At 39.0% G+C, this 15,004-nt stretch overlaps 1 protein-coding gene across 1 annotated transcript; it reads right to left on the bottom strand.

Annotated features, from left to right (window-relative positions):
- Window positions 1-474: 474 nt before the first annotated feature.
- LOC131681601 (histidine-rich glycoprotein) lies at window positions 475-14,516 on the bottom strand. Its single transcript, XM_058962493.1, has 3 exons — window positions 14,406-14,516; window positions 14,044-14,274; window positions 475-851 (listed from the first exon to the last, which is right to left on the bottom strand). The coding sequence occupies exons 1-3, from the start codon at window positions 14,418-14,420 to the stop codon at window positions 660-662; spliced, it is 438 nt and encodes a 145-aa protein (XP_058818476.1). The 5' UTR covers window positions 14,421-14,516; the 3' UTR covers window positions 475-659.
- Window positions 14,517-15,004: the final 488 nt, after the last annotated feature.

A 15,004-nucleotide genomic window follows, 5' to 3' on the forward strand; every position in this document is an offset into this window, starting at 1 on the left:
TTAAACGTATCGAACTCCACCTTTTCGTATTGCATCATGATTATTGCAGTAAACCTATCGGAAGCGCGCGAAGATAGCTCGTGTAGCTCTACCTCAATATTGTCATCATCCATATACACATATACACGGGTCGCTTTACTCTAACGTTGTCATACTTGACGATACAATGTTTTCGTGGTGGCTGAACAAAACACCAAAAGAAGTTATCGTATATCCGTAACTGCTTTGTTACGGTCGAAGATTGTTTACTAGAGATTTCCACATCCCTAACACTAGTCGCCGCCTCTTTTGTTGAGAACACTCCTTTAGACAGTATCGATATAACAGATTCGGATTCATATTTTTATTCCAAGTTTACGATTTAATTGTATATTTTAGAAATGTTGATGGGAAATGTTCAACAAGTGAAAAACAACAATGAATGATTTCATAATTAGATAATTTACAATTCGTTTCTCGAAGCAGAGACTCGAACTTTTCAATACTTATCCAGTAACTGACTATATCACATTTATAAATTTAACTTTCTCTCGCTGCGTCCTCGAATGGAAAGCAGCTTAGGAGGTGCCACGCCATGGCGCCACTAGTTGCTTCCCGTGGTCGCTCTTCCCTTCCGATCTGCTTTGGCTCCTACAACCGGTATGAGCTTCGCTGGCAGTCTAGCTCTCATCGCCATCGTCCAGATGACCGTAGTGATGCTCGTACTCGTGGCTGTAGTCCTGGGCGACGTGCTCGGTGCCAGCATGGCCCAGGTCGTATCCGTGTCCGCCGTGCAGTTTATGATCGAACTCACTGTGATTTTCCAGCGTCAATCCATGGCCGTGGCTGTGTTCGGTTTCGGGGTGGACGATCTGGAAATGAACATTTGTGTTTGATTATTCAAATTATTCATTTGATTTTTCTTGGGTCAAGCATTTTTCGTGTGAAGCCATTTGCTGATACACTCATCAAAGAATTAATTTGTGCTACTATTCGATTCTATATTCGAATAGACTTCGTCAAATTCAGCTATTAGACATACCTAGTCGAAAATTTTATGTTCTGTGCTCATATCAAACCACACCACACGAAGGGTGGTGTACGAACTCAAACACGCTATTTCGTAGCAAAATACATGCATATGTTCGTCTGCACTACCGAACCCCATGTACGTACACGGTGTGCGTACACATGGGTTCGTGGTACCAGTTTTCTCTTTCTTACTCTCATCATCACTAGCGTTGACTCTTTTTGCCTTGTTGGAATCGTTCTTGTGTATGCACCCGGTGTACGTACACGGATGTTTGAACTAGAGTTTGCACATCGTTCGAATGGTTTCGATGTTCTAGCAGAACCTGTACATCGAGATGAAGCGTTTTTGAGGTTGAACGCATGCATAAAATTTTGTACACAGGTACAAACTTGTCGATATTTAAGGGAAGTCTGATAGAAATTCAATTGACCTCATCGTCAGTTTTAACTAGTTTATCATTAAAAATATTTCAAAATAAGGAATGATTTTTCATAGATATTTTGTTTTACCATATATGGCCTGTGTTAAGCCAAAGTGGACCAAGCGCCATTTTGAGATACTTGCTTTAAAAACGGTGTCGCATCCAATATAGTACTAACAAGACCCACATCTATTTATTTTTGGAAACACAAATAGTAAACGAAAGTTAATAAATTTTCCTTAACTTGCTATGTTAATGGTAAGTTATCTAAAAATGTCATTTAAACATTAAAAATACTGGCAAAAATCATGGCGCTCAATTCGGTTTGGGTTAACTGTCAAAAAGGCAAGCTAAAAGTGTGACTTCAAAAAGTATCGCTCCTAAGACCCAATGAAATCGTAAACCTTTTTTGTCGTTTTATCAGCGAGAGTTGGAAAAATTGTCAAAATCTTTTTATTTCGGATTTTTTAAACTATATCGCATATTGTTACAATATGATAATTATTTTTCATCTCTTGTGATGCCAAACTAGATGTGGAATAAGTTTTTTGTAGTGCTGATGCTGAATAGTGGTTGATTAAATAGAAAAGAACTAAAAATTACCTTCCATCCGAAATTAAATTCTTTAAGCAATTACAAGCAATTTGTAAATATCTTTCGCCGTTTCTTCTCTTTTGAGATTTCAGTCCAAAAAAGATACCATTATGAGAAACATATTTCTTTTTACGTGTGCTATAACTGACCTCCGGAGTATTTCATGCGTCATCGTTTTAAAATATATTGTATTTAACGATGAACTAGTTTAAATCAACATTGATATCAGATGAAGGTTAGTTAATTGTGCCTAAAACGGTAGTGTAATGGCATATGCGTCTGTGTCCAGGCTGGTACAAACGTTACAATCCTGGTTAATCCTGGTAAGCTCTTCAAGTTGAAACGTTCGTAGCCAGACTAAGGTTGATAGCAGTAAAACAACAGTGCTAGATTATTGTTTTGAAAGCCCAAACATCAACTAGACAGAAACAAAAAATCAACTACTTTTTCGTTGAAATTGTGATGAGTCGGTTTTCCGTGCAAGTAGCCAAAGTCCGCACAAGGGAGCTGCATAAGCTACTCGTTTTGAGTAATTTTCCGATACGATTGGTGTTTTAGTGCATTGTGGCTTAAGCAAGGCTTTCAATTTCTATTAAAGTTTAAGCAGCTTGAAAGTTCGCTAAGAACAATATAAGAACTTTAAAGTGTGCTTTTTAAGTATTACCCGTAGCGTTACAACCACTACTTGCTCAACTTTGGCAACAAATTATTCTTAAAATACCTTTGTTAGGACTGATTATTTCTCCATAATATATAAATAAAATGTATTATAATTAAGAAACTCCGGCTCCGCAAAGCTACCGCAGCGAGCAATGCCAAATAAACGAATTGAAAAAAAGTATTACCCGAACTTTTGGTTGCTTGAGATGTGACTCATGTTGATGCTACTACCTGCTTTATAATGATTTCCGTATTTCTCTTCGCGTTTACGTGATATGTTATTCTTACTTACTCCGTGATTCTTTCCGCGGAGTAATATGAACTGGACCATGAAAGTGTAATCGATCTGTGTCTTTTGATTGTATGCACTATTTCACAAACACGAATTGTAACTCTGTAATGTATTTTTGACCGCACAGTTCTCGTTCTCATTTCAGCCATCACACTGAATCTTATTAAATAAATGAGGTCCTAATTATTTTCTTATATCTGCTGCTTGATCCTATTTCCTATGACTGGTTGTTAGCAGTCGGCCACTATAATATTATATTTCATGAACCTGTTTACTGACCAGAAATGAGTCCATAAATAATATTCCAAATATTGGGAAACTGACAACGATAACAATTCACGACAATGACTAGAGTTACATGAAAGTGCAAATGAGTAGAACGTCTTCTAAACTTGTAAAATTTGTAAACGTCTTCTAAATTTGTACGTGCGCGAAAGATAGATCTTGAAGAATATTAATAATCAAGAACCATTTCACCAAATTAATCATAGATCGATAAATACTATTCTGAGCCCTGTCAAAATGTCTCGTGTCTTGTGAAAATATTAAGACAATGCACAAAATTTCATATTCTGTAAATTATATCATGAAAATGAAACAGGTATTTTATAATTTTGTGACTATATCACGAGAATAAAAGGTGGAATCGTGACCAACATATTATGAATTCACGAGGCAGGAAAGTGTTTATGAACAATATTTTGAATTTTATTAAATCTTTCACGAGAAAATACCAAGACAAATTTTTGATTTCTACTAATTCGTAACCATGAAAACCAGATTGTGACCGCAATGTTCTAAAATCTCGAAAACCGTGATTGAAGTCACAAAAAACAACACCGATAAATGTCTAAAGTTAACACAATTACCATGATGATTTTTGTTTACGGTCCTGTTTTTATAATATAAAATCATGATCGTTCCTGAATCACCAGCAGTTTGATAAATATATTAAAGTCAGCAGTCTACTTTCTACTTCCGCCGCAGTCAGACGTACAATCGAGCCAAGTGAACAACAGGCCTCTCGATCTAGTGAGCATTGTCTCGAGAACAAAGGAAATATCGGATTATTCTTGTCGTCATGGGTAAAGTTGACGAAAAAGCTCTACTCCGACCCAACGCAGCGGTCGTTGACTTTAAATTTTGTTTAAAACGACCGAGTTTTAGTGAAGTGGAATACCTTCTGAAGGTAAAAATGCAACTTAGGCTTGCGGAAGTCTTGTACCTTCAGTATCATCATCTTCGCAGTGCAGTGTTAATATCATTCAACACGTTAGCACAAGCCGAGCGTTTCGTTTTGAAAAGCAACTTAAAACACGTGGTTGAAAGTGACAACGTTGGAATTAAGAATCCCGTATATATTGAGAATGATTATATAGATGTAAGGTTATATGACCTATCACCTCGTACCCCTCCTGAGCCAATTGCAAAATGCATGTCGCAATACGGAGAAGTAGAATCCATTACACCTGATACTTGGAGAAACTCCTTCCCGGGTACTCCTAACGGCGTTTTTCTAGTGAGGATGCGGGTTGAAATGCCTATACCCTCCTACTTGACAATAAAACTCAAAACTCACGGAACTACAATTATGCAAACTACGCTATGCACCCATGAGGGGCAAACTCCTACGTGCAAGTATTGTAATCAGACAGATCATCATGGACAACCTTGCGCGGAAGATGCAGAGGAAGACGCATCTCAACCGTTTGCCAACTCATCTACGGCAAACCAACCCAAAATAGAGTTTTCAATACCAATGCCTGAACCACAAACGGTGGCCAAATTTGTGGCAGCAGTTGCACAGACCATAATCACAACCACAAAAGAAGCATCCAGTACAGCGAAATCAACTGTAAGCAACATTGGCAAGGATAACAATAACAGGGACGGATTTACGCTGGTCAACAATAAGTGCAAGAAACAGGGGAAAACATCTGATCGCGGACACCAAGCCGGCTTCGACCTGGACGTGAAAGACAAAAAAGAATTAAATGACCCCCCCCCGAATGCAGATTGCCAGCAAACCCCGCGAAAGAAGGTCTCCGCTCGCAATTAAAGGTTGTGCACACGAGATCCAATATTATAATAATATTTGTTTATATTTTTATTTTTACATTTGTAAATGAGTCGTGTCAAATAAACGAATTATATAAAAAAAATATATTAAACTACTCGACAAAGTAAACATTTTGAGAGTGCTGGGACAGAATTTTGTTTGTCAGGAAGAACAATTATGAAAATCAGCGTTTTCTATTTGTCTCTGGTACGCCAGTATAGGTTTTTATGATCATTTGAAGAATTTTTATATCACTAATTACTGTATAGAAATAGAACCCAGTGTAATTGTAATTAGACCAGGCAAAAAAAATTAAGTAAGTGGCTATGCTATGCTGTTCATTTAAGTGCTGAATTGAATGGCGTAATTAGATTTTAGTTACGTTTTCGAATTATGCACGTTTAAAGTCAAGAATACCGAAATACATGTCCAAAAACAGTTTTTCACGGGGGAGGGGGGGACGATTATAGCGTAGTTGGTAAAACGATTGCCTTGTACGCAGCTCACCTGGGTTCGATTCTCAATCCCGCATAGAGGGTTAGAGATTTTTTCAAAAGAGATTTCTCTAACCCGAAAAGAGGCCAATGACCCTAAGCTTAAAACCTCTATAATCAAAATTAAAAAAAAAGTTGTCTGCGATCAAAATCACACAATTTCGAAACCGTTAACTCTGGAGGATTAGTATCTTCGAAAAAGTTTTATAACATAATACAGCACATCTTTTTTAAAAAAAAGTTTATTAATCCCCCTAGAAGTATTTATGGAGAATCACCACTTCAAATTGTTGACGCTTGATGGCTTTAATGGCCCTCAAATACACACCCACAGAATATCCGTATAAAGCCGAAACAGATTATATGACCTGACCAAAAAAAAATGGAATGGGTTGAAAATTTACGGGGACGCAAAAGTAAATTAAACAGGCCATAAGCATTTACTCATTGCATTGAATATCAATTCATAAACGTATGTTTCCTTTATTATCGCACAACATGGAAACTTTCAAATGGAATTGAATCAACTATATCCTCGCACACAATAGGATCGAAGCATACTACAAATGGCGGAAGATACACTTTACACAACTTTCACTTTTTTTTCAAACTCGGTAAATAATAAAGTAAACTCTTTGCATTGATAGCCTTCAAGGGGATGGTAAAACAAGCTGTTTTTAGCGATTGTTTTTTTTAAGGGACAGACTCGGTCGTTAAATTGTGAGATAACATTGTTCTTACAAGTCTCCTATTTCATGCCTCCACGCGAGTCTATTGACTTCACTACATTTGGTCCTTAGACCAGCGACGACTGGGTGTTATCAGCGTTCTGCCGATAGTCGCAGAATGATAGGGTGCGAGCGGATCCAGGCGCGAAAATCCGTAATGTATCGTAAAGATGAATCCAGCTTTTTACGTGCCATAATGGCGGCCTAACTTGTTTAGTTCGCAATACGTTTAATTGCCCTTTTTTGACAATAATCGTTTACGTCATCCGCCCAGTGAGAGAAAGTCATCCTACGTTAGTCCATTGCGTTGGATGTTTATTCAATGAACGCCCGACATCTTCAACTGGGCGTTGCTGTCAAGCTGGCGTAAGCTATTATGAACTTGAGCTTGTGCGACCACCCCTGGCTGCTACTCCGTCATCGATCTGGACTAGCTGAAGTTGCACAGGGAATCAATAGATATTTTGTGCTTGGGAGTAGCGAAAACATCTTTCGATGTGCAACTCCTGGTAATCCTAGTTTTTTTATTGATCAATGCCGGCGCCGGCCAGGCCCGAACGTAGATCGCGGAAGGGAAGGGAAGGAATGGTTAGTCCGATACTTGCTTTGCTAGAGGCCGTATATACTACTGCACAATCCACAAGTATCATGGGAAGAGGATATTTTGTTAGTAAGTATAGAAAGTTGGATTCTAGTTCTTCTTTACCGACGCCAGAGAGGTGACTCCACTATCTGGACTAGATATCGATCCATCAACTCATGGACCGGGAACCAACGGCTTTACTTCTCTTCCGAAGGAAGACGTGACCAGAGATTTTTCACCTCAGAAAAATCTCAACGACCTCGGCTGGAATTGAACCCAGGACAACTGGGATGAGTGGCGGTCACGCTTACCACTCAACCACCGGCGCCGTCCGATGGCGTAAACGATTATTGTCAGAAAGGGACAATCAAACGTATTACGAACAAATTATTTAGACCGCCATAATGGCACGTAAAAAGCTGGATAGTTGATCGGAGATCAGCCCAAAAAAAATTAATCTGACTAGTACCGATGATCACGGGGAACACATACTGAAAATTTGCCGCGTCTGTATTTATGCATCTAATGTCAAGTTCCTTCCATTTCGTGCATCAGGTTATCAACCTTTTATATTTCCCTTCAATGGTCGTTATTATCGCTCGTATACGCGTAGTTTACGAATAATTCGATATGAAAAATAGGAAATACTTTCCTTGATTCATAACATTTCGGAGTATCAGAACTATTTATCTGTATAAAGCGTTATCACTCTATAGTTTTCAACCCAATAAATATATCGTAGGGAAGAAAAGGCGTAACCTGTCTAAACGCTGTTGCAATAAATAGTGATCTGGTCTATCACGCTGAGAAGATTAGCTTTTCTAGACAATACTCTGGCGGCCGACTGTGTGGAGTTCAAATTGCCTTTGTTAAGAAACTATAGCATACTCTCGGTAGCCGGCTACCCAGAGTTTAACTAAAAAACAAAAACTAAACAATATCCAATACTTTAATAAAATATTTTATAGACAAATTTTGCTGAAGACACTATAGAAAATAGTTTTTTCGTGGGCAAAAAAAATCGATCACGGTTTTGCCTATTTGGAAACGTTGTACGGGGCTTATGTGAGTAGTATACGCTCTCCCTACTCCGTTATCCTCTACATCTTTGTCGCATAACGAGTCATTACCATCTGATGATTTCAAAAGCGTTGTATCATATTGCAGCAGAAATGGGCTTCCGCTCACCAAGGGTAGAGATGTAAATGCTCATCACATCACTTGGAACAGCTCGAATATCAATCTGGATAACAGTAATGCCTATCTAAATATTTATAATGTAGGAAACCGATCTACTTTTTCATGATTCGATAGGCACCCCCTGTGTTAGACATAACGAAGTGAAAGTGTTTTGCAAGAGCTGAGTATTGGTAAGTTGTATAAATTTAAAGCGGGATATTATTTACAGATCCCATTCTGGTGATTCGGACTCATGGCCATTCAACTCATTGGTTACCACTGAATCGGTCAACCACTTTGCTTTAAACAAATCGCCTGGAAAAGATGTAATCTTTCCCGTTCTACTGCAAAAGGGATTTAATATTCTAAAAAATTTGTGCGTTCTATATGCATATCAGCATGGGAAATCCACGATCACTTTGTTCAATGAGGTTGTATGCAACATTGAAAAAGCATTCTCGCTCAAGAAATCTAGCTTGGTTGTATTTCTAGATATTGAGGATTTTTTTGACAGTATGTCTTTCTAGTCTATTGTGGAAGTGACACATGATCATGGAGAGCCTGCATTTAACTCGGGTTGGATTAACGCTTTGCTTTGTAACTGCATTCTTTACTCGTCACTGAGATCAGCAGTGATAATGAAGTTAAATATTTGCGGCTGTCCTCACGGTGGCACTCTATCACCTTTGCTATGGAACTAGGTTGCCGACGGCTTGTTGAGGAAACTCAATGACTAATGCATGCATGCATGCATTGGGACAATTTTTGACTTAATGCAACAAGCAATAAGAGCTGTCGAGCTGTGGTGTCACAACTTCGCAACACGAATAACGAAGCAAATAACAACCGGGGTCCTTCCTTGCAGTTCTTTGACTCTGATCTATTGTGTACGGATCAAGTCAAGCACGTTGGAGTTATATTGGATTCAAAACTAAACTTGTCTGCTCACATTGAGTTTAGAGACAAGAACTCGGGCGTGCTTTTCGGTCAGTGCAGACGAACTTTCGGAAAAACTCGAGGTCTCAAGCCCAAATAAATCTATTCGATTTATTGGACAATCGTACATCCATTCAGAGATGGCATGGCGCACATCATATATGCGCACTCTCGCACATCTTCCATAAATTGTGCGCGCAGCTCTGTTTCTCACTTCTACCACTGCGAAGCCCACTCATTTACAAACCGGATAATACTGCGCGAGGGCAATATTGTGTGAGCGGTCGAAAATCTTCTCGCTGCTGTACTGTGAGATGTTCTCTATAGCTTATCTTTCGTAAATATGCGAAAGCACAGCAGCATGCTCTGCGTGCTCATGGAAACTTCTCTGTGCACAGTTTTCTGCGCACAGTCAGCTGAACTCGTCTGTTTTCAATGCAAACTGATCTCATCGAGTAAACAGCAGCAATCAGGTAAATGCGTGCGTTTTGTCTGATGTGAAAATGGCGAAGAGCATGTTAGCAGAAAGCAGTGGCGGATCCAGAGGGGGGGTCCTGGGGGCCCGGACCCCCTTCGAAAATTTTCAACTTGGTGAGAAATTTTGAATATGAGTTTCGATTTTATATTAGTTTCAAACTTAAAATCATTGCAAACCAAATTTGACCACCAAAACTGGTTTTCATTAAATGAGGTTGTTACACATAACGTATTGTAAAATGTTCATTCAAAAATCAAAATTTCGGACCCCCCCCCCTCGAAATTTTTTTCTAGATCCGCTCCTGCCAGAAAGTGTGGTCGAGAACTTCTTTTTCGAGAAAGTAGATTGATAACGGAAGTGGAAAACTTGTTAAAGTTGCATGTTGTAATTTGTGTGATGTAAACGCAAAGCAGTTATCATTGTTAGGGGAAAGTGCTGATTAATTTTTCAGGTACCCAGACTGTTTAAAAATAGCCCGAGTAATTCCAATTTTCAAAGCTGGTGATCCAAACCAACCTTCCAACTATAGACCAATTTCAACATTGTGCGTTTTCAATAAAATTCTTGAGAAATTGCTCATCACTCGACTACTCGAGTTTTTGAACAAACACAACATAATTTACAACTACCAGTATGGGTTCAGACAGGGCTGCAGCACTTTAATTGCAATGACCGAACTAATTGACTCCATCATTAGTCAAATTAATAGTAAAAGAATTGTTGGTGCCCTTTTTCTGGACCTAAAAAAAGCATTCGATACTCTGGATCACTCAATCCTGCTTAAGAAGTTAGAATGCTATGGTATCAGAGGATTATCAAATCATATTATTCGTAGCTATCTGTCGCATAGGAACCAATTCGTATCTATTGGAGACTCGTGTAGCTCTCATAGACCAATAGAAATAGGAGTGCCCCAAGGCAGTAATATTGGACCACTGTTATTTTTATTGTATATCAATGACCTAGGTAGACTCGGGTTAAAAGGGACTCCTCGTCTTTTCGCGGATGACACCGCGTTGTTCTACCCGAACAACAACTGCCTGGATATTGTACGCGACATTGAATCGGATTTAAAAACACTAACGACCTATTTCAACGAAAACCTTCTTTCCTTGAACCTATCAAAAACTAAATATATGCTGTTTCGTTCATCTAGAAGAGCTATAGGCGTGCATCCAGACCCAAGAATGGGACAGTCTGTAATTCAGGAAACTAACTGCTTCAAATATTTAGGACTTCACTTAGACCCCACACTCTCCTGGATTGAGCATATAACATCTATAGAGAGAAAAGTTGCATCGTTATGTGGGGCTATGCGTAAAGTATGCTCTTTTGTTCCTCAGCATGTACTTCTAAAATTTTATTATGCGCACATCCACTCATTGCTGAACTACCTTGTATCTGTGTGGGGCCGTGCCAGTATTTCGAATCTGAAAAAGCTACAAACGCTTCAAAACAGATGTCTTAAAATTATTTATAAAAAACCATTTATGTACCCTACTATTTTGTTATACCATAATAATGCCCATAACATTTTACCTTTGCTTGGGTTGACTAACTATCAAACAATAATGTACATCCACAATGCTTTGCATAATACTATTGCTCATAATAATATAGAATTTACGACAGGAATTCGAGCTCACAGCACCAGACAAGCCAATCATTTATTATACTCCAGAGTATCCACGAACCTTGGTCAAAGACGCATTTCTTTCATCGGACCTAAGTTATTCAACTAGCTTCCTACTGATTTAAAGCAAATAACATGTCGCACTCGTTTCCAAGCAAAATTGAAACTAATTTTAAAAAATAAAATAGGAGAATTTTTAATATAAACTTCGTTCACCACCAATCGAGCTTATTCCTTTAGCTATAATTGGTTAACATTTTTTTAAATAAAAACAATTGATAAATGCATTTTTTCTAGCAATAAGTAATAAATAAATTTAAATTATTATGAGCTTCCTGCAAAGCTACGATGGGACCCTTAAAAGGATTCTTTTCCGCTGGGTACTCGCCGTAGCTTCTTGTCAAATTTTGTGTTTTGTCGGTTTCGTATTGTTTTTTTGTTGTTCTCAGCGTTTCCGCGATTCGTAACTTTGTTTTGTTGTGCTGACCTTTTTTTTTGTACGCTGAGAACTGATGTGTCCACTACCAGGGGGCTCCGTTTGTGAGCTTTTTGGTGTGGGAGTAAGAGGCGGGCTATTAAAAAAAAATGTGTTGCTTTTTTGTTCTCAGAAGTTGAATTTCAAAAATATCAACATTGAACATGATAATCAAACAATGAATACGAAGTTGACTATTTTGTTAAAGAAGAAAATCTTTGATGTGGATGCCAATTACCAATATAGATCTCTACGTGTCATATAATATATCAAATAATGTTGCCTCTTTAAACGTGCTTTATTTAAATTCTGCTCACTCATAACACTGTGCATAGCTCTGCGCATACAACTGTAAACTACGCAGAGCTGTGCGAGCTGCGTACACATTTCTTCGTCTATTTCAGTTGTGTGAGAACTGATTTTATCATTTTATTTTGCCTGTGCACAGTTCTGAAGCGAGCTGTGTGAGATGCCCGAGATCGTGCGATGGCATTGTGTGTAAGAGACCTACCGGCGCGCACTCGCACTCTCAATGAAAATACGTGTGTAGCGTGTGATAGCTCTTTTCTCTCAACGAACACTGATGAGCAAACCATCTCTGCATCCATTAATGTCACAGCGATCATCATCTGCAAAGATTGTCACTCATGGCATCGATTGGCGTGTTCGAGAAAAGTCTGACTGCGGTTATTGAGGTGGTTTTAAATATTAAACCTTTACATATACACCTTAAACAAGAAGCACTTTCATGTGCATATAGACTGCAGATAACTAATATTTGAAACAATAATCATGTTGATCTTAGTACCAGTCATATATAGCTGTGAACACTAATGGTAACATGGGGTGAGGTTATTTCGTGCTCCCAACTATAGTTTTCCTAACGAGACATTTCACATAAAAATTCCTTTTGGAAGTTGTTGTCTGGCTACATGGAGAGACAACAACAAGCGCATGTATCCTGTCACTCTGCTGGTGTCTACTATCGTGAAATGAGATTAGAATAACCTCACTCGCTAGGTAAATACTGCACTGTATTCCAAGCAGAAATCATCGATTATGTGCGGGGTATAATCTGCTCACCAAGAGAGCTTGTCCGGTAAAGTTATAATAGAAGAATTTAGAATTGACAATACTATCAACCTCGTTTGGGCGCTCGGACATTCCGGTATTACTGGATATGAATGGGCCAAATAAGGCCAGAGCAGACGTACACTGCTAACCTGCAATTTCAAAAAGTTGGATAAAGAAAAAGATCCGGTTTTGGGCTTTAACAGAGCACTGCAACAAATATACAAACTGGTCGTAGAACAAAAGTGTTTGTTGACAAAAACCTGTTACATTTTTCTAAACAAAACTATGGTATGCTGACGCTTGAGATTTAATTGGTCACTGCAAACTCAGTTATCACATGGTTACTATTCAGCACGCTGAGTCATTTTCATGCGATCCTTAAATTATCTGATATGTAACTGCCCAGTAGTACTGCAATAGCGATTTCGAGTTTTCGGCTATCCTTACAGAGACAAAACTGTCTGGGCGACTAAAAGTTAGTAACATACACGACTTTTTAATCCAGTGCGATAAAGAGCTTTAAGCTTTCTCGCAAGCGATTTGAACTACTTGTGATTTCCTCTCCCTCTTTCTCCTTTCCTTCCGATCAGAGAAATGATGAGAGGAAATTCCATAACCTATTCAGTTATACGGCTTGCGCGATTCAGGCGCGAAAATGACTATTCAATCTTCTTCTTAGGGTCGATTCCTTCCCCAAAGCCTAACTTTTAAACCAGGTTTATCGTGCGTTAAACCTAGTTCACTTGTAAGTTGTTGATTCGGCAAGGCATCTGTAGAAGTGGAAGTAAAAACTAATACTTCCATCATTGGAACGACCATAAATGGATAATTTTAGAAGAAAGCGTGATTCCTGCAATGAATTTTGTCATTTATTCAATCACACGAAGTTCTTGGTGAAGCTCTAGTACAACATAGCTAGCTACCATTACCATCGGGATGTGCTAGAATGTCGATGTCTTGAAAAAGTTTCAATCCACAAATATTCAGATTTGACCGAATTGAAAATGTTTGTGTAATTGTCCAGCGTAACAAAACCCATTTTGTGTAGCTAGATTCTAAATGGAACAGACGACTTACTGAAGCAATTCTATACTTTTGGCCGGAAGTGTAAAATTTCTCGAATTTGTTAGATTTTTTTGATAAGCATTTCATGGTTTTTGGGAAATACCTTCGAAACACATAACACCGCTCAACATTAATTGCCACTGGAGAACAACTAACGCACACAGCAAAATATTGCCACTGTCAATGTTTGATGTGGAATATTAGCACAAAACTGAAGCTTTCACTCATTTTAATCGGTATGGTTAAAGCTGAAGATCATTCTATTGTTTTTTGTATCGTCATTTTACACTTAGAAGTCATCATTTATTGCATAACCACACACATACGCATTCCGTTCGAACTCATCCCACCACACCTTACCTTGAGATTGTGCTTCAGCCCGGACACCTCGACCGGATGTTTCAGGAACTGCTGGTCCTCTTTCTTCACATAGACCGGAACGGCGTGGAAGTGATGAAACTTGAAGCTCTGATGTGACGTCGCATGCTTGTGGTCAATGTTGTGATGATGCTCGGTTTCGGCCACCTCCTCATCGTCCTGCCGGTGGTGGATGATACCGGCGAAGCACACGGTGAACAGTGTCACGAGAATCTACGGTACAATAGCATCGGGTCAGACAGAATATCAACAATCGCACTTGATGTTCATTTGATCACATATTATCCTAGTACAGTCCTTCGTATATTAATATAGCACATATCTACGGGCACAATCTCACTCACAATTGATCGAAACATGTTGTTCGCACAAACACTCGACTATGGATGGAACAATGGAAGGCTTCGGGAAAGGGTACCAAAATGAGAACACAGACAGCAGAGCAGTAAATGTTGACGGGGCACCGGTCGGTTGATGGTATGGTTGAAAAGTTGCCACTGTTTAGTGCTTTATACTGGTGGCCCCCTCCCGGGTGAACTGACGAGCAGCATGAAGGAATGATGTGTGTAGTTTTTCCGATTTGGAGAGACCATGCACATATAGGTTGGGGAAAAAGAGGCTTTCGTTTCGAGTAACAGCGGATGGCTGGTTTCGCTGGGTGGAAGGTTGACTTGGTGAGTTTCGAGTTAACTTCCCAAACCTGGTACGAGGAGTTCCATGCACCTTTGTTTTTGTTTCTGGCGTACCATTTCGTTTCAAGTATTGTCGATTGGCGCCAGAGGATTGCAAAAATAATGTTTGCGGCGTACGTATAGCTTGTGATGTTAAACAAATTTTGCTTCAAATATTTTTTTGCGACTCCATGCGTTCGTCACTTCCGTTTTGTCGATACCTTTCGTTATGTTTTTATCAATTAGTTGCTCATTCTCGTCACACCAGTTAG

Source organism: Topomyia yanbarensis, chromosome 2, assembly GCF_030247195.1.
Source record: "Topomyia yanbarensis strain Yona2022 chromosome 2, ASM3024719v1, whole genome shotgun sequence".
Classification (NCBI taxonomy): Eukaryota; Metazoa; Arthropoda; class Insecta; order Diptera; family Culicidae; genus Topomyia; species Topomyia yanbarensis.